Source organism: Clinocottus analis, unplaced genomic scaffold, assembly GCF_023055335.1.
Source record: "Clinocottus analis isolate CAN_PGR_092001 unplaced genomic scaffold, fCliAna1.0.p SCAF_7, whole genome shotgun sequence".
NCBI lineage: Eukaryota > Metazoa > Chordata > Actinopteri > Perciformes > Cottidae > Clinocottus > Clinocottus analis.
The window spans coordinates 6617878-6643577 of record NW_027176229.1 but is presented as its reverse complement, the minus strand read 5'-3'; the positions used below and the strand labels follow the sequence as shown (position 1 = coordinate 6643577).

Genomic DNA, 25700 nt, shown 5'->3' with positions numbered 1-25700 from the left:
TTATGTTGTTGCTGTTAGCGTAGTATATATATTAAATTTAGACTTTTGGAGATATGTCTGCGAGATCTGATCAAGTCGCTTTACCAGTCATAACCATGATTACCATGTAATGATTGTCAGAATGAAAATAAATCAAAATAATAATAAAAAATTACTCAAACTGAAACGTAAAGCAGTTGGAAATACATGCAGGACGGAAATTACAGGAAAAGATTAAAAGAATACAGTTGAATCCTTATAGTCTATGGTTGAATCAATACCCCTTTGGCAAATGTACAATGATCAGCTTTGCTAAAGTAAAGTGGTTCCAAAACTACTGCACATGATATTGTGTTCAACTTGTAACACTGTGCTGCAATCTGTGCGCAAGTGGATATTATTTGGGTATTGTTTGTTTAACCAAAGTTGTAGAATGAGGCCTGATGAGTACAATAAATCAAATTAAATATGCAAATTTGTATGTGACAACAGAAAATGTGTTCCCCCTAAAGAAAAAAAAACACTGTGAGGATAGCAATCCTCATGTTGCCGAATTTGTGTAATTTTTAATAATTCTCACAATTGTATGATTGCATTTCTATCAATCAAAATCACAGTCAGCATTATCAGATAAGTACATGTACACAAGGAATTTGACTCAGATAAGTTAAGTAGATTTCAATGTCTTGCACACTGTTAGGAACAAGAAAGATAGATATGGACATATTAAAAGAATACATACAAGCATAAACAGTAGATACTTTAATATACAAAGCTTAAAAACAACATAATATTACTACTCGACATCTTGAGAAAACGTATGTGGGAAATGTTTTGAATCTGCAGAACGTTTTGCACATTGATGTATTTATCAATTGAATGGAATTAATCAGCCTCATGGATATTTAACACAAAAGAGGGGGGACGAGTATATTTGTACAGTGTATGCTTGCATGTCTGTTAACTCAGTAGAGATAACATTAAATTAAAGTTGTTTTGCATTCTGCATTTCGATTTTGAATTGTAATCAAAAGATTAAAGACATATCCGCCATAATTGCATACAGAAAAATGCACCACTATGCAGGAAATTACGGGTTTTTTTACACTATATAAAAAAGGAAATACAAATGTTTAAACCAAGCCCAATTAAATATTATTCAGTTGTTGATATTTGGTAACATGCAGGACGGCTTTTTTTTGTCTGTCGGTAATTCTGATATTTCCGACGGCACCTGAAGGCAGCATCAATGTGGGAGAGGCTGGTTTGTTGACTGACTTCTGCTGCGCAGTAGCTGGCGCTGACAAACTGGCGACGAGAGAGAGAGAGAGAGAGAGAGAGAGAGGGAGAGAGGGAGAGACTTAAAGCCATTCAGTTGATAGGATGTCAACAATGTAACTCGTTGTGCAGCCGCAGCCACAGAGTCTGGCACAACGCGAGGCTAGCCCGCAGATGAATCGCGTGTCATCGGACCAGTTTGTGATCAGTTAGCTTAAAGTTAACTGAAGTTACAAGACCGACAAGATAGACGGCTAAAGTTGCTCCGGAGTGAATGGGTTAGTTTATGTAACGGGAGCAGGTCAGCCAGCTGAGGGCGACGAGGAAAATAACACCTTTTCCAGATGGATTTCTGCCATACAATTGTGTGTTTATTGAGGGCTGCGGTGTGAGGTCTTGACGTGTCTGCGCGCACGTTAGCTGTCAAACTCTCTCGCTCGTCCCGGCGGCAGAGGCCTAGGAGGCGAGCAGCGAGCTAGCTAGCTGTCCGCACGCCTGGCTCATCTTCCAAAGTAAGTGTTTACATTAATAGTTCATTGGCAGCTGCGCGGTATCTTACTGCGCGCACATGAACCTTTAACGCCAGACCGGGAAGTCGCTAAAATAGATATTCACAGCGGGGTTTTTTCGTGTGTGTGTGTGTGTACAAGTGTGTGTGTGTGTGTGTGTCATTAACGGGAGCTAACTCGTACAGAGGTGCGAGTCCGTGACGTCGAGGCTCCCGGCGTTAAGTTAATCTATTGGCGCTATAGCTAGCTGACCGTAGCACGCGAGACCATGGCATTAATGAGGGTTGATCGGCCAGCTGAGTCTCTGATATTTAACCGGATGCGTCCAGTTCAACTATCAATTTTGGGGATTTGCAACTTTACATTGCAAACCCCCCTTTAGGTGAGCACTGAACTGACATGTCAACAATCGGCGTCCAGCAACTGTTGCATGTTTACCTTTAGTCTTAATGCTAGATTTCAAATGCCATGCAACCTATTTTGTGCTCCTGAAATTCAGGATATAGAATATGCATGTTGGAGCTTCCCAGTAGATAGTTGGTGTAGACCAGTCTGAATGATTAAGCGCTGTATGGCCAAGCAGGCATCCTGTGTGTTTAGCAAAGGTTAAGAGAATATACTAATATACTGTCATAGATGCCATATCCTCTTTCTAACTGTGGGAAGTGTTGTATTTAACAGCCTGCTGGATATGCAAGTGCATGTTTTTTTGCTCAGTGAGCAAAGAAACATGCACATTTTAATTAATTGGATCGGTTTTGAAGAGCTATTGATAATTTGTGATGTACCAAGTACAATGTGGACCTTTCACCAAGTTCACTTCTTAAAATACAAGGAGTTGCCGTTTTATTTTATGGTTTTGTGCTTGAAGCGCCCTCTGTAGGCTTTTGCAATTCCCCTGGGATCTGAGACATTTTACTATGCCTTCAATGGGTTGGTCAAAGACTTTTTTGATAACAACAATAATCATATTGATGAGTTAGGATTTTCTTTTCCTAGTTTGAGTCAATTCATTCACATCAAATAAAAACAAATCTATACATTTCAATTTGGTATGATTATATGATGATAGATCAAATGATTAATAGTATTAAAGGCAAGATTACACACACACACACACACACACACAATATAGGTTTTTTTTTTTTTACAATAACGTAATTCATGTTTTTCTTTGACTTGTTAGGGTCTTCACCTTATCTTTATTATGCCAGAACAGTTCAGCTCACTTCAGTTACTTAAATTTAATAATAAAAACATTATGCATGGTGGGCTGATTGCATAAAGAAACAAGGACACGACCCCAGCAATATTGTAGCCTACTCTAGATTATGGAAGAAATAGCAGTTTCATGTAATACTGTTTTTAAGGGAAGAGGACTAGAGGTGGGCTGAAAAGCAGCTATTTGCATTTTACAAAATACATGTAACAGCTAAAATTGGTAGAATTTAAACCTAAGTTGCCTAATTATTGAGAAAATCATGAATTTTAAACTTCATCTGTGCTGGAAAGTGTAATGCTACAGGGCTAACATCTCAAAACTCCATTTACAGCGAAACGTTTTTGATTGCATTTTGTAACTCACTGAGAGCTGCCTGTTTTAGAATTAGATTTGCAAATTGTCTGACCTTTCAGACCGTGGCTCCTCTGCCCTGCAGCTTTATGTAACGTTGCAATTTCAAGAACAGTTTATGCAACGATTGAGACCATGCAACACAGCAGATCAAAGTTAAATACAAAAAACAAGAAAAAAAACATTATTTCGGCTCATATTTTGCATTTATCTGATTGAAGGTTGTGTTGATGGCCTCTCTGCCAGCCATGCACACCGTGACAGACACATGCCCTGCGGTGCACCAAAATGGGACTGCCCATCGGGAATCTCAAGACGCAAGGCCAGCTGCTGCTGCTCTGAAGCTTCATTTCTACCACAGCAGCCAAGAAACGACCGATGGCGGCTTCCTCAGCTACCCACCGGGGGACTACGTGGCTGAGGAGCTGTGCATAGATGCAGCCAAGGCATGCAGTGAGTACTCAAATCATGAAAGACTGCATAAGGCACACACACTCATGTGTTTTGCCGTTTCAATATTCTTAATGCTTTTATAGTTTGTCGAGAGTATTTTAATTTAAGACAAAATAAAAAAACGTACGATGCAACCTACCCACAGATCAGAGCCTTGCAGGGGAATGCTAGACGAGCCTGCATGTTGATGGGATTGCATGTTATGTGTTTGATGGTAAACCAAACACAGCTGATATTTGAGACAATCTTTATTGACCCGTGTATTGGTACTAGAAACATACCGTAAAATTTGAGTTATACATATTTTTCGCAACTTTGACCCAAAAGGCTTAAATATCGGTGTGGCTAATTTAATTTATGGATTTCAAAAAATTTTTTTTAATGGAATTCTAAATTTAGCAGCAGTTGCGGAGACAAAAGCTACAAAATGATGGTACGGGTCCTAGAGGCAGTGGTGTGGGAACTTGCACTAACACTGTTTACTTGAGCTCAAACAGTGCAGCCTTTACGGCAGCTAGTGCTCGAGCACTAGCCCTGGCTTGGCAGCAGCATCATCATCATGTTTGATTAAATACAACTTTTATTCATTTTTATTTAGTATATTTTACGCTAGTTGTCGTGTGTGTGTTAAAACGCATAACACTACACTTTATTTCATTTAGCTGGTGCGTTTATCCAAAAGAGACTTACATTTTTGCTCTATACACTGTAGACACAGCAACAGGGAGAAATTCAGGGTTAAGTGTCTTGCTCAAGGACACATCAACATGGATTAGCAGAGCCGGGGTTTGCCACACCACCGACCCTCTGATTGAAAGACTGGAATGCTAACCACTGAGCCACAGTCGCCCCATAACATGATGTGCTCTTCTTTCCCTCTGAATGAACACAGATTGTCCGTGTGTAAAGTAATTAGTTTGTCCACTTAATTTATAAAGATGAACAAGGAACATTGATTTAGAGCGGTATAGCCACGTTGTACCGTTTCAGGGAAAATAATTAAATGGAGTGCAAGTTTAGAGAACATAAATTTGGCTTCTTTTTCTGCCTTAGGTATATCACCACTGTACTGCAACCTTTTTGGTCTCTTCAGAGAGCGAGACAGCTTGTGGTTTTCACCCAACCACATCTTCCAGCTGGACGAACTGACCTCTGAAGATGTGTTTTTCAGGATAAGGTAGCATCAATGTTGTTGCGTTTGCATGCCTCTTTTGTAACTTTCCCAGATTTAAAATTGTATTCTTTTTACTGACTGCCTTTTCTTTATTGCCATTTACTACAGGTACTACTTCCCTGGCTGGTACAATGGTGGGGCGTCCAGAGCGTATCGCTATGGGGTTACCAAGGGGTCAGAAAGCCCCGTCATTGATGACTTTGTAATGTCATACCTCTTCTCGCAGGTGAGTGCTTCTGCATACAACCAGTCTCATTATTCCATAAATTAAAGGAGAATCTATCCTTTATATTTGCACTTTTTAAACAAAATAGTCAAGAGCCAGTTAGGATTGTATTGTAGATGGGGCATCAAACAAGGACATCTTCCTTGGACGTTGTGTCGTCCCTTTTTTAGTCTAATAGGGGACCAGCACTAGTCAGCCAAAGAATAAACGAAAGCCAAAGAATAAGTGAAAGCATGTCAAAAGTAGGAACAACATTTTGATGCTCTGTTTTACTGTTTCTATCTTGCATGCTTTTATCCTGGATTGTAAGGCGACCTTGGGTCACTTGAAAGGCACCACCAAATAAAATGTATTATTATCATTTAAAACAATATTTTTTCGCACTGCTGTGGAGGAATAAAAACAAAAGTTATTCATGAAGTGGGAGCGGTTGGGACAGTTTGTGGTCGTGCCAAACAAATAGAAATCAAGATAACAAAACTAGGCCAGACTGACTACCTCTGGAAAGGAAACAAACAAAATGGCTTCACAAGCTTGCCTAAAAATGGTCGACCAAAATAAATACAGAGGGAGCACCGTCCAACAACCTAATGTTGCTAGACATAAAGTAACTATGTGTTTGCACAAATGTAACTCAAACTTACCTACTGCCTTCAACCGCTCACCACAAGCCTAACAGTGTCAGTGTGTGCATAGTAAGAAAAAACGCCCCAAACTCTTCTGGCTTTCTACTTAAAATGGCCACCACTCCACTGATTGGTCTTCGCAGGTGGAAACCAATTAACAGACTGGAACCTGTGGGGTAAAACAAGAGGGGAGGGGAGAACACCAAACACTGACACGTAACAGACATCTTTGGTCAGGAGGATTAGAGTCAGTTGACAAACTAAAGTCTGGTCTGTGAAAACGAGGGCTGCCCGTGGGAACATGTGGCAGAGCGGAGCTATTGTGCAAAGAAAGTTCTTGTCCTTGTCTAGAACAATTAAGTTAGCCACACAAAGAAAAGTTTCTTCATCTTAAATAATGGTTACAGTCACAATGCCGATAAAACTTTCTTACTGACAGTGACAAGCCGAAGGCTGCCATGGACCCACAAGATGTTTGATTTGACTTATGGGAATAATTTTTGGGAGGGATGTGCAGCAGGTCAGCACAATATCCACAAATAAACAAAAAGAGAGCCAAACCAAGAGAATGTCTCTATTTTCCTATTACTTTTTGTCTTCCTCAGGCCCATTGGCTTGGCTTATGAAGATGTAGATTTTTCTTTTAGAAGTGGGCTACATTTTTTTTCTTATAATATATATTTTTTTAGAAATGACCAAAGTATTTTCCTAAAGAAGCTAGGCACTGTAGTCACTAAAACAGAACTAAGAAGTGCATGTTTTTGGGGACTATTTTCAGCCTTGAATTGATGTTAGTAAAACACTAAAACGGTTTGTGTGGAATTTACTAAAAATAAAACATGTTCACAGTAATCAAGAAAGACGTCACCCAGTGCACCATGTGCCTCATGTTTGTAGTTTCCCACAATACTTTTTGACTCGAGGTTAACCCAGTCGCTTAATATTGCCAGGGATGCCACATTTGTTCACAGTCTCTGTACTAAAGTAATGCCTTAAAGTGCCACTATGGTTATGAATGGACTACATTTTAAATGTTGCTTTTTGTCTGTTAAATGCTTTTCCTTAGACCAAATACGAGTTATAATAAAATGTGTGTTTTTCCACGAAACAGCAACTACTTATTAAGAAAGCTGGAGAAATGTACGTTAGAGACTGTTTGCGTCATCAGCCCGGCGTGCCCTCAGTCAAGTTTGTATGAACAAGGGCTGAAAAGATTTCTCAGTAACTTGATTACAAACAATCTGGGATCCTAATTTTTTGCATCAAGGCTTTGTTGCTTATCAAAAATCTCTCTAATTAATCAATAAAATTAGCATTTACTAAAGTAATTGACAACTGCAGCCCTGTTATGAACCGTATTTCAATAGAAACAATGTGTGTGTGGTACAGGTGAATCCAGGTAACTGACACTAGTAGACGAGACTGGAGCTAAACCCTGAGTGATCTGAAGGATTATGTGGATTTGTGCCTGTGGAAATCTGCCCTGGTGAATCGGGACAAGTCTGAAAGGGAGATGGGAAGCACTACTGCGGGGGTCATTTGAGGGTGTAGCGTGTTGGCAGACATTAAGCTATTATACATGCACACCTGACAGATGTTTTGTTTTTTGCTCCGTAAAGGGTGTATAAAATTCCACGCAGTCTAATCTAAGGCTGAGCCCCTGTGTTTGTGATAAAGAAAGGTTATTATGACTCGCAGAGGGAAGTGTGTCTCTACTGTTGGGACTCGCCACCCAAAAAGGTTGGGTCAACGAGACCGAAGCACCCCGGCATGTTCCTTCTCTTCACCTCGGCTCTGTTGTCCGCACGCAGCGAGTCTATGCTGTGTGTCTGTCTGGCTTCTGCCAAGTGTCTGGTCAAGAGAGAGATCCTGTCTGTGCTGATGATGCTGAAGTCAGCAGTAATGTTATAGCTGTGGATATAGCAGTGCAGTGTGTGTCCAGTTTAATTCATGTTTCGTATAAATATTACTAATCGTCTGATATATTTCTGTCAGATGGGTTCAGCAGTGATTGTGTTACTTTCTGTGCAGTGGAGGAATGACTTTGTGAGTGGCTTCGTGAAGATCCCCAACTCCCATGAAACTCAGGAAGAGTGCCTTGGTATGGCTGTACTCGATATGACAAGAACTGCCAAGGAGAGACAGATGTCCCCGCTGGACATCTATCACACAATAAGGTACGAGAGAAAAACAAAGGTGGCTTTTGATCTAATTCTTGGGGAATCATCAGAAATGAACTCCCTTTTCCTGCTAATGATGTCATAGTGTACAACTCGTGCTGAAACAAAACTTTTTCTTGTGTCGATACCAATCGTACTTTGAGAAATAATAAAAGCCACACTCTGAAGCAAAGCAGCGTCATTCAAGTCTGACTTTTTAGAAACTGGTTTTCTTTTTATTCTGTGATTCAAACACATTATATTTCATTATTTTAGTACCTTTTGAACTAAAAGCTAATGAGGTTTGCAGTTGTTGCCTCGTGTTAGTCAAAAGTTATTTTTATTTAACACTAACACTTGTATGCAACGCCGCACAAGCCCATGATAAGAAATCCCTTTCCACTGAAGATACTCATGATATTTTTATTAATTACATAATTACATTTTAAACAATAAGATTTAGGCTGATGCGTAACAAATATATGTTTCCTTCTTGCTTACCATTAGCTACAAGTCCTTCTTGCCAAAGAATATGAGCGCTCAGATCCAGGACTGCAACTTCTTGACACGCAAGCGAATCCGATTTCGCTTCAAGCGCTTCATCCAGCATTTCAGTCAGTGTCGGGCCACAGCGCGCGATCTCAAGCTTAAGTACCTCATCAGCATGGAGTCCCTGGAGAAGTCCTTCTACACAGAGACCTTCCAGGTCAGGGAGCCATCCAGTGGACAGCTCATCATCCAGGTGGCGGCGAACAGCGGCATCCAGTGGTGTCGAGAGAAACTGAAAGATTCCGACCAGGTTGGTTTCCTGAGTGCTGTGAGACATGTTGCTACCTAAATATTTGCCGTACTGGAGGCCTTTTAGTTCCCAGAATACCTACAAATCAAACAACACATGTTGGAAAAAGAAATAGGGGAATTGAGAGCTAAACGGAGCAGGAGACAACAAACAGAAGCACAGAATTAAGCCCTCAAGTATTGGCATTACACTTCACATGCTTTGTTCATTGTAATGTGGCAATATGTGTCAACCTATTCAACAGTATTATTTCTGTTTTAAAAGAGTTGTGGCAATACAGATAATTCTAGTTATTGGAATACAATTTTTGCTGGTTTTGTGGCAACCAAAGTCCTATCTTATGCTGTTCGTCCAGGAGCTGCAGACCCTGTGTGACTTCCCTGACGTCACTGACATCAGCATCAAGCAGGCCGGCAGGGAGGGTGCTGTAGAGAGTCGGGTGGTCACCATCAACAAACAAGATGGCAAGAATCTGGTAAGTTCTCTTTACTCTGTCGTAACCTGGCAAAGAAACGACTATTTGACCAAAGACAGTTTTAGTGAATCTGGCCCGCTGTCTCATAGAGGGCCATAAAAGTAGAGAGAAACACTTTAGATTTAAAGGTTTTGCTTCCAGCGAAAAACAATGAGAAACACAATAACAAGATAGTTCAAGAATGGTGGAAGTTTACACATGATGTCTAAAAGTGTTTTTCATATATTTCAGGAGTTGGAGTTCCTCAGCCTGTCTCAAGCTCTTTCCTTCGTGTCCCTCATTGATGGCTACTATCGGCTTACTACGGACGCACATCACTACCTTTGCAAAGAAGTGGCTCCTCCCAGACTTGTGGAGACCATCGCTTCCCATTGCCATGGCCCCATCTCGTAAGTGGATAATAACAAAGCCTAATATCTATTTTAGGACCAGCATTAGCGAGGCAAAAAATAAAATCAAGTTTAAATGAATAGGAAAAAAAAAACAACTTTTTTTTAAAATACATTTTTCACCTCATCCTACATTATTTTATAGGAAAGACGTGTTAAGATAATATGTGTTAAGGCAGTGACATTCAGTTTTTTCATGTCTATTAAAGCATGTAATGCAGAACAAAGGCTCACAAGCGCGAGTTCTGCAGGGAAAGTTTTGGCCGTACGTCAGCCGACTGCGATGGCAGCAGTGAAAATTGCTTCTTTTTTAACAACATTCTTCTTCAGGCAGAATACTGTACAATTATTGATGTTTTTTAAAACTGCTATGAAAATATACACGCATTCCTCATGTCCTCGTGACTTCCTGAAACTGTATTTCTCTGCAGAGATGCAGAGACCTAACGTGACTGTTCTGCGTTGTGTTTTTGCTGCAGAATGGAAATTGCCATCAGTCGGCTTCAGAGGGGTGGAAACAAACAAGGATTGTACATTTTGAGATGTAGCCCTAAAGACTTCAACAAGTATTTTCTGACTTTCCCTGTAGAGGTATGTGAAACTCACCTGTGGTGGTTGCCTTGGCATATTTCAACATGTGTATTGACCTCTTGGAAAGAGTACAAATTTAAATACAGTAACAATTATTCTGTTACGTGCTCTAATCTAAATTCACTTGCCCATGGACACTTTATGAACTGTGTTTTGGCCTCTTGGTTTTACACTTCTTCTTCGGTTCCTCAAAATCAATAGAACTTCTCAGACGCATCAGTGGTTAATGTCGTCTTTAACGTTGTGACAAACGGAAGAATGAATTAAAGGCTAACACAAACATCATTTAAATCAGGAGATTTCTCATATCTGAAAAGCTGCACTATATAAGGCTACATGCACAGCAAAGCAGTTTCGATGAGCTGAAAAGAATTGAGTCCAACAGGACTCGGTGACTGAAACTCAAATGGTTTACTTTTCCACTGTCTGCCCTCCTCTCTGTGTCTGCGACTGTAGGTGTATGATGTTGTAGAATACAAACACTGCCAGATAACCACGTCAGTCGTTGGGGAGTTTAACCTCAGTGGAACCAAAAGGAACTTCAGCAGCTTGCAGGAGCTTCTCAGCTGCTACCAAAAGGAAACTGTGCGCTCCGACAGCTTCATTTTCCAATTCAGCAAGTGCTGTCCACCAAAATCCAAAGGTAAATCTGACAGACTATGGATGTTTTTGAGAGATTAGTACACTTTGGCAAAAGCTGTGTGTGCTACTCTCTAATGTGCAATGTCAAAATCTAAATATTATATGCCACAATATTGCCCATCTATGCCTCTGCTCATCTGGGACTGGGTGGCAGAGGCAGCAGTCTGAGGTCACGATCACAACGAGATGCGTCTCTAGAAATGGACACCATCGATTAGTGGATATAACTAAAGGATGGTGTCCATGTGCCTCCAGCTTTATGGTGCTCATATGTTGCGGAAAACAGAGACAGCGTATTGGAGTCTCTGTCTCCAAAGAAGAAAGCAACTGTCCTGGACAAATTAACGCTCATTTTCTGCATTGTAATATAAAAATTACTTTAAAATTAAAGTCAGGACTTTGGCCAATCTTAAACACAGGATACACAGTGTTCAAACTAATAATTGGAAGGACTGAAAGGTTTCTCAGTCTCACGTAATTAAACCAGAAATAGTCGGAATTTTGATGGAGGATTCATTTCCACCGAAATGTTTCCATCGCTGACTCACATCAGTGTGACCACTTTCAACATATCACACTACATATATTGCTCTTGAAAGTTTAGTTTCTCGTTAAGATTGCTTTCCTCTCTCTCTCTTTATCAACAGAAAAGTCTTGCCTCCTGGTGTGTAGGAGCAACAAGGACTCCGAAGTGCCTCTCTCTCCGTCCCTACATCGACACAACATCAGTCAGATGGTGTTTCACAAAATAAAAAAAGAAGATCTGGAATTTGTAAGCTTAGTTTGCACGTTCAGGACTGTCATCTGTCATTCAATGCATGAGAATGTGGTAGCACTCCCAATTATTGTGTTTGTGTGTGACTAACATGTCATGCTCAGAGTTAAATACAACAATGACCTGTTAAGGGTTCAAATTAAAAACGCGCAATAATGGTCTTCTTTTCAGATGGAGAGTCTAGGCCAAGGGACGTTTACAAAGATCTTTAAAGGGGTCCGCAAGGAGCTGGGAGATTATGGACTCGTGCACCAAACGGAAGTTGTCATGAAAGTCCTGGACCAAGTCCACAGAAACTACTCCGAGGTGTGTGGCCTTTTCAAGCAGTGCAAAACGTTTTTGTTTGCAGGTCACGGTCTTCAGAAGGCTTCTTTGTGCAGCCGGTCTGAGCGCTTCTAGTTGGACATCTCTGCCGGCCTTTTTTTTTGACAGAGATAAACACTTTTTCGACAGTAAGCCTAAACCAGCCGGTTGTGCAAGTGATCAAAAACTCTAAATATAGACTAAATATATGGATTATGACTTGATTGAGTTTCACACCTATGTAAGACACAGCTAACGGTCTGATAGTTTCCCTTCAGAAGGAGCATTAAAAACAGTCGCCATGATGCGTCACACAGTGAACTTTAGTTCAATGTGACAATTGTAATGTAAATCGACAGGTTTTGTTTTTGAGAAGGAGGGTTTTTTTCCGTCATTTTATTCTTAATGTTCTGCCTCAAAGAAACGCTTAGTCGCTGCTCAGCAGCTGGCAGAGAGAGAAACAGCGGGGGAAATCTGATGTCCAGTGGTTCCTCATTTATCGCGGGGATACGTTACAAAGACAACCCGCGATAGACAAAATCTGCGAAGTAGTCAGCTTTATTTTTTACCATTATTTTACATGTTTTAAGGCCGTAAAACCCCTAAACACACGCTTTGATACACTTTTCTCAGACAGGCATTAGCATTTTCTCACATTTCTCTCTTATTAAACACTCTCAAACGGTCCTCTGACCGCGCCTCTTTGTCAGGGAGCCGCTCCGCTGACTTTTTATCCGGACGTCTTCTGTCCTGTACAGGAGACACTGCCCGGAGGAGACTGATTGACAAGGTGTACAGTACAGTCCCTCAGCTTAATGAGGGCGCAGAACACAATGTGCGTTCATACTGTACTACGCTGTAAAAAAAAAGGAACAAAAAAAAAAATCTGCGAAAGGTGAACCACGTTATAGCGAGGGACGACTGTACTTTAATTCAGTGCCTTTTTATTGGGCATCAACCTCGTGTTTACACGCGTATTGTAAAAAAAAAATAGACTTGAAGTGTAAATGACCTCTGGCATGGAGCGTAGACGGCTACAGAAATTAAAATCAGAGCGTATCTGTTGTGTGAGACGTGCGAGTTCAAAACTTGTTGGATACGCTTGCAGTCTGGATGCTGTTGTGGTTTTGTATTCATTTAATCAAACGTCACACAAGTGGAAATCTGCACTCCAGCGGGTCTACTCTTCTAGTTTATTCCACGTTGGCTTCTCGCTCTTTTCTTGATGCTCTTGTTTCGCATTTACTTTTTTGCAGATCACACTAGTGGAGCGCTGAATTATGTTGTTGATTAATCGATTTGAACGGCTTAATCGCTTCATTCATTTGTTGAACAAGTTTGAGCTCTGCTGCTTTTCTTTCGCCTATACTGTATATGTTTTAAATTGTATATTTATATTATAAAGTTTTAGTTATGATAGCAATTTTTCATCATTACATTTGACTGCTGTAACCATTTCTTCTGTTCATTCGGGCCATGAAGAAACCCCTTAACGTGCTTCCAATGTGAGCGAATCTGAATATCTGAGGCCTGTGCTTCATAAACTTTATCTGAAGTTGATATGTTGCTTGTTAAACAAATCAAGCAGATTCCAGTTAGCTTTCTTTTATACAAATGTCCTCTTTTTGTAGACTGAAACATTCTGAACCTCTCTTTTATTTACAATGAAGATGACAGTTAGTTGTTGTTGTTGTTGTTGGGTACCTATTTGTTTATTATGGGCACATAATTAATTTAGCTTTCTACCTTAACTGTCTTCTCTTCTCCTGCAGTCTTTCTTTGAAGCTGCCAGCATGATGAGCCAGTTGTCCCATAAACACCTGGTACTTAACTATGGTGTGTGTGTTTGTGGAGAAGAAAGTAAGTCAGCTTAGAGACTCTGAACTGGCCAAAAGCAATACTCTTGTTTATTGACTCTTGTTTGTCAACTACTATGAGCTTATGACATCATGGTCAAATTATGTGAGGAGGCCTTGTTTTGCTATAATTTATATAACATTCTGATTACAAATAGTCCAAAAACAAAGTGTTTAATCTTTAGTAGATCATGTTGATAAGAACCATAACCAAATCAGATTCTCAAGTGTCCTTGTGTAACACCATTTGCAAAGGCTCATGAGAATGATGTTTATTTGATATCTGTTTTAAGAATTGAGTTGCAATTGCACAAATGTCCTGTTTCAGATATCATGGTGCAGGAGTATGTGAAGTTCGGGTCGCTGGACACCTACCTGAAGAAGAACAGGAACTTGATCAACCTCCTGTGGAAGCTGGAGGTGGCGAAGCAGCTGGCCTGGGCCATGAACTTCCTGGTAGGGATGAGTGTGATGCCAGACTTGATTTCAACGAATTCAAAAATATTGATGAACATCAATTTGTGTGTTTCTTGAATTTAATTGGGTACACAAATTGTAATAAAGAAAAACAGAACAACCGGATTGTAAAAGGAAACCGTAAGAAGAGCGATTCATTGTTCTATTTCATCCTTCCTGGTGGTCAGCCAGGATTCATAGAACCGTAGTTACCTTCGTAACTTTCGTTTTCTGTGTTGGTAAACGATTGTCTGGACTCACTCTGGTTATAAGTCTGCCATCGGCCGCGTATCCTCCTCCCCTTGAACTAACCGCACTATTTCTTTGACGCTGACACGGCGCTGTGGAGGGAGGTCTGGCTGTGTGAGACTACTAAAGGCTGATTTATCTCTTCCTCTCTGAACCTGCAGGAAGAAAAGAACCTTGTCCACGGGAATGTATGCGCAAAAAACATTCTTCTGATCAGAGAAGAAGACCGGCGGGCTGGGAACCCCCCCTTCATCAAGCTGAGTGACCCCGGTATCGGCATCACTGTCCTTCCCAAAGAAAGTGAGTTTGTCTCTCCTGTAATGCATCTCTTCAGTCAGCAGGGGGCAGCTGCTTAACAAGGTTGTGTTCTTCAAACCATGTTGTCCATGTTGAATAGTTACAGAAGACACAGGTGGAATGAGTTGACCCTGGTATCTTATTTATAAAAAAGAAAAAATGTTTTATGATGCAAAATAGTTTTTGTTTTGTTTACTCATTACTAGTTTTCTATTTTTTAATTTTATTAAAAAGAAGAATGTACTAACTAATGTTTTTGTTTGGGATCAGTCCTGATTGAGAGGATCCCTTGGATTTCCCCCGAGTGTATCGAGGACCCTGCCAACCCGAGCCTGGCTGCAGACAAGTGGAGCTTTGGCACCACACTATGGGAGATCTGCAGTGGTGGGGAGAAACCTTTAGCAACACTGGACAACTCTAAGGTAGGGAGGGGGGATGTGATCTAAAATATAGGCTTTATCAAGGTGTATACATCGTAGTTAATATTAGATGGTGAAGATACTGTGTATATCATTGTGATGTATGATTACTGTTTTTAAAATCATCTCCACACTATACCAACCCTCACAGAAAAGCCTGTTTTATGAGGACCACCACCAGCTTCCTGCACCAAAGTGGACCGAACTGGCGAATCTGATTACCAGCTGCATGGACTACGAGCCTTCGTTCAGGCCCACTTTTCGTGCCGTTATCCGTGACCTCCACAGCCTCTTCACACCAGGTTGGTTTATATGCACCTAATGTTGTCTCCCCAGGGAATCTAGGTCACACCCGTGTGGAATCTCTAATTCCTCCGGACGCACATCCCCTGAAGATGCAAACACTCATCATAGTGTCTTCAGACGTCAAAGCTCCTGTATTTAGCTCTGATTAGAACAAGATATCCAATAGAGTGGAGACTTCTTCAAAGAATTATTCAGCTTTTTGGGAAAGTTTTCTACTAATTGTTAGATGAGAAAATAAATATCAATGTCATCTCTTTGGGATTAATTTAAATATTAATCCGAGAGAGGAGTTGCCTAGCTTGTAAGTGTTGATTTACTAAATTTCTCTCTTGAATGTGCGTGATGTTTGTCTTTGCATCCCCAGACTATGAGTTGATCCTGGACAGTGACATCTTGCCGAACAGGACCGTGGTCTCCAGCTGGTCCACGGGGGGCTTTGAGAGTCAGGAGCCGGCTCAGTTTGAAGAGAGACACCTCATATTCTTACAGCAGCTGGGCAAGGTATGAAGAAGCGTGTAAACTGTGTCCTTTAAGAGCAAATCAGCCCACGTTAATAATCTGAGACCTAAAACCTCTCCTCCTCTTGCAATAGGGTTGTGTTCGGCATATGCTGTCATCACTCTTTTCTCATTAAATTACCGCCACAGGATTCTGGAAGAATTAAAACATTATGATTGAAATGTGATGGAAATAATGCTTTATTCATGAAACAGTTTCAGCTGGTGTATTGCATACAAGTTTAATCAAGAGAAATTTGCCTTGATTCGATGGACTTTGGGTACGAAATAAAAAGAGTGAAAAAGGAAATAATAAAAGACGGCTCACTTTAGTTGGTCTTCTCTTAAAGGGAAACTTTGGCAGTGTGGAGATGTGTCGATATGACCCGCTTCAGGACAACACTGGAGAGGTCGTAGCTGTGAAGAAACTCCAGCACAGCACCGCGGAGCACATACGAGACTTTGAGCGAGAGATTGAGATCCTGAAATCTCTGCAGCATGAAAACATCGTCAAGTACAAAGGCGTTTGCTACAGTGCAGGTACAGCTGACCTGCAATTAGCAGCTTCATTCTCCTCCAGAACTGAAATGTTTCCTTATCTGGGAGGAGCATTTGAGAATGTCGAGAAAGCTTTTGGCACGCATCTTCTGGATGACAGTTTCTTTTTGGCTTCTCTTAGGACGAAGAAATCTCCGTCTCGTCATGGAATATCTTCCCTTTGGGAGTCTGCGAGATTATCTCATGAAAAACAAGGAGAGGATCGACCACATGAAGCTTCTGCATTATACTTCACAGATCTGCAAGGTACTTTCTTTTGTTTTGTCGTGTGCTTTATGGACCTGGGAAGCTTAAGATAACATTTTTGCTCTTGTTTTTATTGCACTTCCAGGGTATGGAGTATCTGTCAAGTAAGCGGTATATCCACAGAGACCTGGCAACACGAAATGTCCTTGTGGAGAGTGAACTGAGGGTAAAGATCGGCGATTTCGGCCTCACCAAAATTCTGCCTCAGGACAAAGAGTACTACATGGTCAAAGAGCCAGGGGAGAGTCCTATATTCTGGTGAGTCTCTTTTTAAGTATATCCGTTCTCTCCGTAGAAGAAGTCTGCTCCCTCCTCATGATGTTGTGCAGCTGCGGCTACTGAAAAAGTCAGATTTAATTATAGATATACAAGGAACTTTAAACTGGTTATGAAACTGACTTTATGTAATAGTCTGATGCCAGTATATGATTTACACGAGCAAACAAGACCATCGTCTATATAGTGATGGTGGTTGCTTGTCATTGGCTTTGGTTCCCTGTGATATCAGACAAAACGAGCGTGTAGGTTCACCAGACATTCCTGCAGATCAGACTATCTCCCCGGGCAGCAGTGGGGCCCACTGGGCCTGGAGCTCACCAACGGCTTCCTGGGAGACAACTGACACCATGCTGCTGGAGGGAAGGGAGGCGTAGCAGACTGTCAGACCCTGCTACTGTAAAATTAGACGTTTGCAGCGAGTCTGGCAGCTGCAGATCTTATTGACATGACACGGTGGTCGGGTGCTGCGGCAGGGAAACACTACACCTTTTGTCCACAGGAGCCGCCAAATTCACCCCAAAATAAAAGTTCCTTGTAGTAACTTTAAGAAATCCACATTTTTGGAGGGATCTTGAGGCAACATTTCCTGTTATAGTGAACACTTAACTCTCGAATGTTGATCCACCTTTTGGGAATTCTTGTGACATTACAACATTTCCCCTTTTCCTAAGGGAAGAAGAGCAGGGACAGACGGTCACTCAGTGTGCTGTTTTGCAGGTATGCCCCCGAGTCGCTGACTGAGAGCAAGTTCTCTGTGGCGTCGGACGTCTGGAGCTTTGGGGTGGTGCTTTATGAGCTCTTCACCCTCAGCGATAAGAACTCCAGCCCCCCGGCAGTAAGTGCTAACACACACTCCCACGCATCACCACCTGTTTAACTTTATTTATTGACACTGCTTTTTCTCGCTGAGGGTATTTCTGGTCTCAGGCCGCTGATCCAGAAGTCCAGTGTGATTTATTCACAGTGACAAAAATGAGTGACACAATTAAACAAAATTCAATTTGGGAAATGTGCACGCCTTTTCTCACTGAGGTCATTTAGTAGTCTGTCATGTTGACCAATACCATTTCTCTGCTCATGTTGCGTCACGTGACTTATATTCGGTCTTTGTCTTGGCTGTCACCATTTTCCTCCTCAGGTTTTTATGTCCATGATGGGGAATGACAAGCAGGGACAGCTGATCGTCTATCACCTCATCGAGCTCCTCAAGTCAGGCAGCAGGCTGCCTCAACCTCTGGGGTGTCCCACGGAGGTAGAAGCATGCGCTGCTGTTTTCTCTCTGACTGGATCATATGCATACACAGCCTGTTTTAAATGTTCCGTTTATTTTAAGTGGTTTCGTTCAAATTTAAAAAGCCTTAACAGGAACGACGGTTGTAAATTAGCATTCATTAGATGCGCTATGTAAATACCATAATTGTTGCATTAATGCTTCGTATGTGAAAGTGGTAATCTTAATCGTTTCTGGTAAATAAACTGACGCAGAAATGACAAATCAATAGGTCAATATTTTTTCAAATTTATATTTGATTGGCCAATGCAGCCCCTTGCCGCGTGACTTTGTGTTGCAGCAAAAGTTGCATCAGGTTCAATAGTTTTGGATGGCAATATGACTGAAATCTGCAATTTTGAGGAGATTTTGTGGCATCTATATTCTATCAAGGTATGCAAAAAATTAAAATACAATTAGAATACTCAAAATTCTACAATTGATCCCCCTTTTGGCAATGTACAGTAACTTATCTTCAGAAAGCAAATTTTAAAAAAGTAATATAAATAATGAAAATCAGCTACAGGCGTGCGTGTACAAGCACGGGTCCAGTTACCAACCATGCTGTTTCACTCGTGAACTCAAAATTAACTAACTCACAATTTTCTTTCTCCCTGTTTTTCCGCTCAGATACATGAGATCATGGAGGAGTGCTGGGACAACGACCCCGGCTTACGCCCTTCTTTCAAGGAGCTTGCCCTGCGCATAGACTTGTTCAGGGACAGTAAGGAGTTTTAGACGGATTCAAAAATCACCCATCAAGTGCTCTGGTCCTCTTCATCGAGTCGCTCTTAAAATCGCTGCCCTGCTCGTGACAGGCCACAACCAGATCCTTCTGCTGAGCGCCAGCGAGTGGAAAAGCAGGTTGTGCCTGTGAGAGCGGTGGTTGGAAACTAGGACAGCTCATAAACTACTGCCATGGTGCCTTTTAAGCAAGGCACTCAACCCCTCTTTCTAAAGTGGCAGCAGAACGGAAATAGAGGCTTGGATCAACTGTTGACGGTGATGTTGGTTTAGTCAGAGATCCTGGATAAAGGTTTAAAAGAAGAGTTCGAGAATTTGTGAATACAAAATAAAAACCTGCCAGGCTTAAAGCTAGAGATGCGTGCGTAAAACAGGTTTTCTCTCTCTGTCTCTGTCTCTGTCTCTGTCTTTCTCTCTCTCTCTCTCTGTCTCTGTGTGTGTGTGTGTGTATTTGTGCGCATGTTAGTAGCATCTGTAATCTGTATGTTTGTGTGTGTGTGTGCGAGAGTGTGTGTTGTGTTCTAATAAACAGCTAGCAGGACTAGCTCTCGCCATCAGCTTTTCCACTCGCCTGAAGAGAAATTGTCGAATAGAGCTGAGTGTTTTCTATGTATGTGTGTGTGTATATATACCCACAGTGTAATGGTGTAAATATGTCCAGAAAAATTTTATAATTTTATAAAATGACAGTAAAGTACTATATTTGAACTACAAGCAAGCAAGATGTCAGTATAAATGAAGTATATACAAAGGTGATTTCAAAATCTATTATTGTTTTTTTGTTTTTATTGTGAGAAAATTAAAGAACAGTTCTAGTCAATGTATCTGTTCAGCAAACTCTTGTGGTCCATTGCTTTTGAAAGTCTACAGTATGAACGAAATGTGCAAAATATTGTTTGGAAATTTAAAGGGAAACAACACTGATCAGAAAGAACACAATATACTGAATTTGCCTTTATTAGAAGGCAACCAATACTCATTATTACTCTGCCGTCCAGAACGTTGACCTACTTCCAAGCTTATAAACACAAAAACCTTAAGGCAATTGTCAAAGTTTTCAATAAGCATTGCATTTATTTCAGGTGACGCAAATGTGTGTAACTGAAGTTGTAGTCCACATAGCACTATCAGGGTGCAGGGGGAAACATTTTAACCTTTAGAATCCATGCAGGCCCTGATACTGCACTGCATACTGACGGCCCCTCGTGACGTAACCGCAGTAATGGAGACCTTGAGGAGGCACACGGAGGAGGTTCCACCAAATGACCTAATGTCACTTTGACATGAGCACTTAAATGTCCCTGGAGAGCAATTTAGTTTGCAGGCAGTTGAGTAGTTAAATGTCTAAATAATGCAGTACATGTTGCAATACATATAATATTAACAAGTTAAATTCATAGCTTCCATACCTAACTAAGTTTCGGTACTTGCAATTTATTTAAAGTTAATTTATATTCCCCCCCTTACAAAATTCCTGTGCAATATCTTTGTAGTCCTGGTGGCCGTTCTTCATCCAGGTAAAGAATCTAAAAAAAAAAAAACGGATGGAAAATGTTTTTGTTTTTCTATGATAAGAAAGAATGTCCAAAAACATACGGTATGTGTCCAAATGTTCATTTTCTAAGTCCAAATTGTGAGATAGTAAATTAAAGTTGTAAAATGATTTGTCAGATTCAAGGAACAGCAAGTCAAATGTGTTTTATGACTTCTACACTTCCTCTGAAAGTACATTTTTCCAGTTATTTCTAACCTGTTTTTCTGTGGAGATGTTTTGCATATTCAAGCTGTCAAACCGCAAAAGACAGTATATTATATTATAATAATATAACTTCATAACTTTTTTTCCCCACAATATTGACTCGTCTCGCTCTCCCTCGTGTGCACAGGCGTTCGTGGGAATTAATTCACTGTCGTAAATCAAATTAAATTGAATTAATATTGCATTTAAAAGTCCGGATGTTGCGCACGCTGCGGGCGCGCACGCGCTTCTTCATCACACCGAGGACGTGTCGAGCTGTGCGGTCGCGTCTGAACCGGCGCGCGAGCCGCGTTTGGTGAACGTGAACAAAAGGTGACTTCAAAGTCTCAGACTTTAAGGCGAACGGTCGCCGTTTTGTTGTTGTTGTTGTTGTTGTTGTTGTTGTTGTACGGTATTACCTTAAACTTCTGTGTAAGAGCGCGCGGTTTGTCCCGAGAAAGGAATCTCACGTGAGCTTTCTTTACTGCGAATATTTGGTGTTGGTTCGGTTTTGATGCTGTTGTATTCATCTTTTTTTTTTTAAATTTAATTCTTTTGTGTATGTATGAAGAAACACATCAGATGGTTTTCATTAAAATGAACCACTAACAATCCAATAATGTCATGTATGGGACCAGTCAGTTCCTCTCATTTTAATACGTGACTCATTTTGCTGACAAGGCTTCTGTCACGTCAAATGCAGGACTTCTCCTCGTGCTGGAGTCCTTTTACCACCTCTGGTGCATCACAGAATGCTACAGACATTAAATCCCACCCGTGTAATGCATCTGTGTGCATCATCTTCAAGAGGCCTGCTGTACCTTTTCGAGCTTCATCCGTTTGTTGCACGGCGGCCGCTCGGCACGCGGGCCGGAGGGCCGCCTGCAGAGTGGCTCTGAGGATGAGGTCCAGGGGCCCCCCTGACGGGGGGTACGGCTGGGTGGTGGTCATGTCGGCCTTCTTCACCATGGGCCTCACTACTGCTGTCTTCAAGAACATCGGCCTCTTCTTCCTGGACATCCAGGCTCACTTTGGCGTCCTGACCAGCACCACCACATGGGTCACCTCCATCACCATCGCCATGTTTCACCTGGCAGGTGAGCACATGCTTTCTCTAGCTTTTACGTCCTTTGTGGCTTTTAAACTCAAGATTGTTTGTTTGGTTTTTGAATGGTGTGTCCATTTTCCCTCCCAGCTCCAGTGGCCAGTGCGCTGACCGTCCAGTTTTCTCAGAGAGTGGTCATCATAGTGGGAGGTCTGCTGGCGGCCTCCGGCATGTTGCTGGCATCTCTGGACCTCAGTCTGCCCTGGCTCTACCTCACCATGGGCGTCCTGCAAGGTAGCACCCTCGGCACGCTGTGGCCATAATGTTCGAATACAACTGCAACCATATTTAGAATTGATTAATAGTATATTGATTAATGACATGAATTCTTCAAATTCCCTGCTTTCAGTATTTAAGGTTATACGTTATATTTAACTGACACAATAAGCAGTCGCATGGTGAAACATTGTTTTCTGGGAAATTGTAATTCGTTTATTCATTTTGTACTGTTTCCTTACAGTTTTAAGACAACAAAACTGACTAGGGGATTCATTAAGAACAGAATAAATTAAGGATAGAAATTAAGGTCAATTGCAGCCGTATCTTGTTCACCAAATAATCCGTTCACATGAATCCCATTTGTCTCAAAATATTATCTTGGTAGGTGGGTTGTTTTGAAGGTTACCACTCTAAGTTAAAACATTATGGGACACTCTCAGTATGGGACACATGGATACAGTCTGTTTTATCCGTTCTGTTATACTTAAGTGGTTTTGTACTAATCACAAAATGTACATACTATATTTGTTGCGTTACGTCTCCTTGTGTAAAAGTGGGGCTCTTAATCGTCTGTGGTAAAGAAATTGACACACAGAAATGACGCCAATCTTTCGAAAGGAAACATGCAGGTTTCCATCTTCTGTTTCCAGGGACGGGCATTTCCTTCACATGGATCGCTGCCAACAGCATGGTGAGCCACTACTTTGTACGCTGGCGTCCCCTGGCCTACGCCATAGCCAGCTCCGGCGAGTGCGTCTTCGCCACCATCTTCAGCCCCTTCTTCCAGTGGCTGCTTGAGGTGTACAGCTGGCAGGGCGCCTTGCTCATCATCGGAGGCCTTCAGCTCAACCTGTGCGTCTGCGGCGCTGTCATGAGGCCCCTGGAGGAGGTCCAGCGCCCGACGCAGGAGAACAAAGAAAGTCCAGAAGTCGACGCCACTGTGGTGCCGCCGAAGAGGAAGGTCATCTTCCAGTTCTCCCTGATGAGAAAACCTGAACTGCTCCTGTACATCCTGTTTGCCATCTTTGCGGCGGCAGGGTTTTTCATCCCGCCACTCTTCCTCGTGCCCTTCGCCAAAAGTTTGGGGATTCGCAGCTACTGGCCTGCCTTCATCCTCTCTGCCCTGGCGTTGGCAGACCTGGCGGGGAGGCTGCTCTGCGGGTGGATAGCCAACATGAGGCTGGTGAGGAACCTGCAGCTGCTCACCATGGTGGTCACTCTGCTCGGGGTGGTGCTCCTGCTGCTGCCCATCAGCCACAACTACTGGGCCCTCCTGGTCTTTGCCTCGCTCTACGGCTTCCTGTTCGGCTGCGCGGTGGCCATTCACGTCACCTCGATCGTGGACATTGTATCGCTGGAGGGGTTCGACAGTGGACTGGGGCTCTTTATGCTCTTCCGCAGCGTCGGCGGATTCGTCGGCCCGCCTACTGCAGGTGAGCAGATTTAGGGTAGGAAAACGAGCAGCCTTGGAGTGCAGAGTTGGGATTTTTTTCCATTTCCAAGGGCAATGGAAATGAAGGAAAAACTGACCTTAATCTTTATTGGCTGTGGCGATGACACAAGTTTTTTTTGGTTTGTCAACTACACGTCTTTCATGCGGTGTGAAACTGTGATGGGCGACGCTGGTCGGACTGAAATATCTTAAGAACTATTAGATGGGCTGTCATGTCAGTTCATGTCCCCCACAGGAAGAATATATGAACAACTTTTGGCCTGTTTGTTTATGTATAACCACTTGAATCTTCTGTTTCTGTGCAGGCTGGCTGGTGGACCAGACCAACGACTACAGCGGCGCCTTCTACCTCTCGGGTGTCTGCCTCATTTTATCAACAGTGTTTGTCGCCCTGGTGGACCGCCTGGTTCAGAGGAGAAATTCAAAGGACGCTAAAGTTCATCAAGAGATTATCCAGGACGCCTCAGAGGCAGAATAAGTCAAGTGAGACTTTTGTTTTAGGATTTCCCCCTGGTTATAAGCATGAGGTGCCAGAATGAAGTGATTAGTGTTTGATCACATGTCACGTGCTGCGTGACCTAGTTCAACCTGTGAGATGGGCTCAAATCAATAACATAATACCAATAGATCAAAGGCTGCTTTCTGTTTCTGATCCTGTGCTGTTTTAAAAGCTTGAGTATAGTTTCTTACGACAAAAACATCCGTGATCATAAATTCAAGTTGCAGTTGCAAGTCTGCAGGATCAAAATGTTTCTTTCTCGTCCTGGAGGACCACAGCGTCGATACGGATATACCGACTGGCAGCCAAACCCGAGGGCCTTACTTGTACTGCAGCAGACACGCTCACACGCAATACTGTCCCGCACACCGACTCTGCGAGGGATGGTGCGTTTACTGGGGCCTTTTTAATAAACTGTGTTCATGGGATGGCATATGAACGTTGAATTAGAACGCCTATGGTGTGCTACGGCACTAGGAAATAAGATACATCAGTTAATGCTTGACATGAAATTGTTGGTCTTGATCTTTGCAGGAGATTTGTTGACCAGATAAATAAAATATCAACAGACTGCACCTGTAACTTCCCACAGTGAGCCTTCAGCTGTTAAAAACTGGTGTGGTAACTCAAGTGTTGGCGGTCCATGTTACTGGTGTGTTGGCTCTCTGATCTTAAAGAGCGTATTTGATCACAGGTCATGGTGTAGGTTTTTATGTATAACGTGTTCAATGAAATCTGTTCTTCCTGTGCAATAAAGACTAAAGATGTAAAAGGAAATGAAATTTGACTTTTAAAGACTTAAAATGTGGAATTTCTAAATGATTTCTAAAGTACTGTAATACTAGTTTTCATACACACAGTTCAGCGCAACATTTCTAAAAAAACAACAACCCTGTAAAGCCATTTTAAATAGTTTTAACAGATTCTCTCCAAGAATAATAAATGGCTTCAGCTTTTTTCGTTAACATCACCAGTTCTTGTCTGAGTGATTTATTTCTTTAAATTTCCATTGATGGTTTTAAACGCATTGTCATCTTTATCTTTTATCTTATGTTTGTGTTCCAATGTTCAGCACGTGAGTATTATCTTCGCTAGCTGCATACTGCTGATACTATTTGGCTCAAAACACCACTGCTGAACTACAGCAACCAGGCTGTACACCATTGTGTTTCAAAGCGTGGCCCTCGGGAACATTTTGTATGACCCCACAACTTAACATGAAATGCATAGCTTTATATTTTAAAAGCCTCACAGAGCTACTTTGTCACAAATGTTTCAGATCCAAGTAAAGCATGTCGTGAAAGTTAGAATCTCATGTCATGGAAAGTCATGTTGGATAGTTAGCGTCACGTCGTGTGTGTATTCATGCATACGATACACGGCACAAGGTCCAGGTACAAAATGCATTCTTACAACACATTGCCTTGTGTGAATCCTATTGTTCAAAAGTAAAATATATTTAATGTTTTGTAATTATTTATGTTTACATTTCTTTCATTTTTCACATTTTATATTTGTTTTTACAAAGAGGAAGGAGGTGGAACGAGAGAGTAGAAGA

The 25700-nt window shown here is 41.7% G+C and overlaps 2 protein-coding genes across 2 annotated transcripts; both read left to right on the top strand.

Moving 5' to 3' along the window:
• Nucleotides 1–1288: 1288 nt before the first annotated feature.
• jak2b (Janus kinase 2b) lies at nucleotides 1289–19941 on the top strand. Its single transcript, XM_068604747.1, has 24 exons — nucleotides 1289–1769; nucleotides 3561–3792; nucleotides 4846–4969; nucleotides 5075–5192; nucleotides 7850–7995; nucleotides 8485–8776; nucleotides 9132–9251; nucleotides 9483–9640; nucleotides 10120–10231; nucleotides 10688–10874; nucleotides 11521–11645; nucleotides 11820–11954; nucleotides 13724–13811; nucleotides 14136–14263; nucleotides 14674–14812; nucleotides 15080–15231; nucleotides 15380–15530; nucleotides 15899–16035; nucleotides 16382–16571; nucleotides 16711–16835; nucleotides 16921–17093; nucleotides 17832–17949; nucleotides 18253–18366; nucleotides 19015–19941. Exons 2-24 carry the CDS (start codon nucleotides 3570–3572, stop codon nucleotides 19120–19122), a joined length of 3363 nt encoding a protein of 1120 aa, XP_068460848.1. The 5' UTR covers nucleotides 1289–1769; nucleotides 3561–3569; the 3' UTR covers nucleotides 19123–19941.
• A 1779-nt stretch (nucleotides 19942–21720) lies between these two features.
• On the top strand, nucleotides 21721–24276 carry zgc:114041 (uncharacterized protein LOC574425 homolog). Its single transcript, XM_068566685.1, has 4 exons — nucleotides 21721–21963; nucleotides 22062–22205; nucleotides 22841–23623; nucleotides 23949–24276. The coding sequence occupies exons 1-4, from the start codon at nucleotides 21768–21770 to the stop codon at nucleotides 24119–24121; spliced, it is 1296 nt and encodes a 431-aa protein (XP_068422786.1). The 5' UTR covers nucleotides 21721–21767; the 3' UTR covers nucleotides 24122–24276.
• Nucleotides 24277–25700: the final 1424 nt, after the last annotated feature.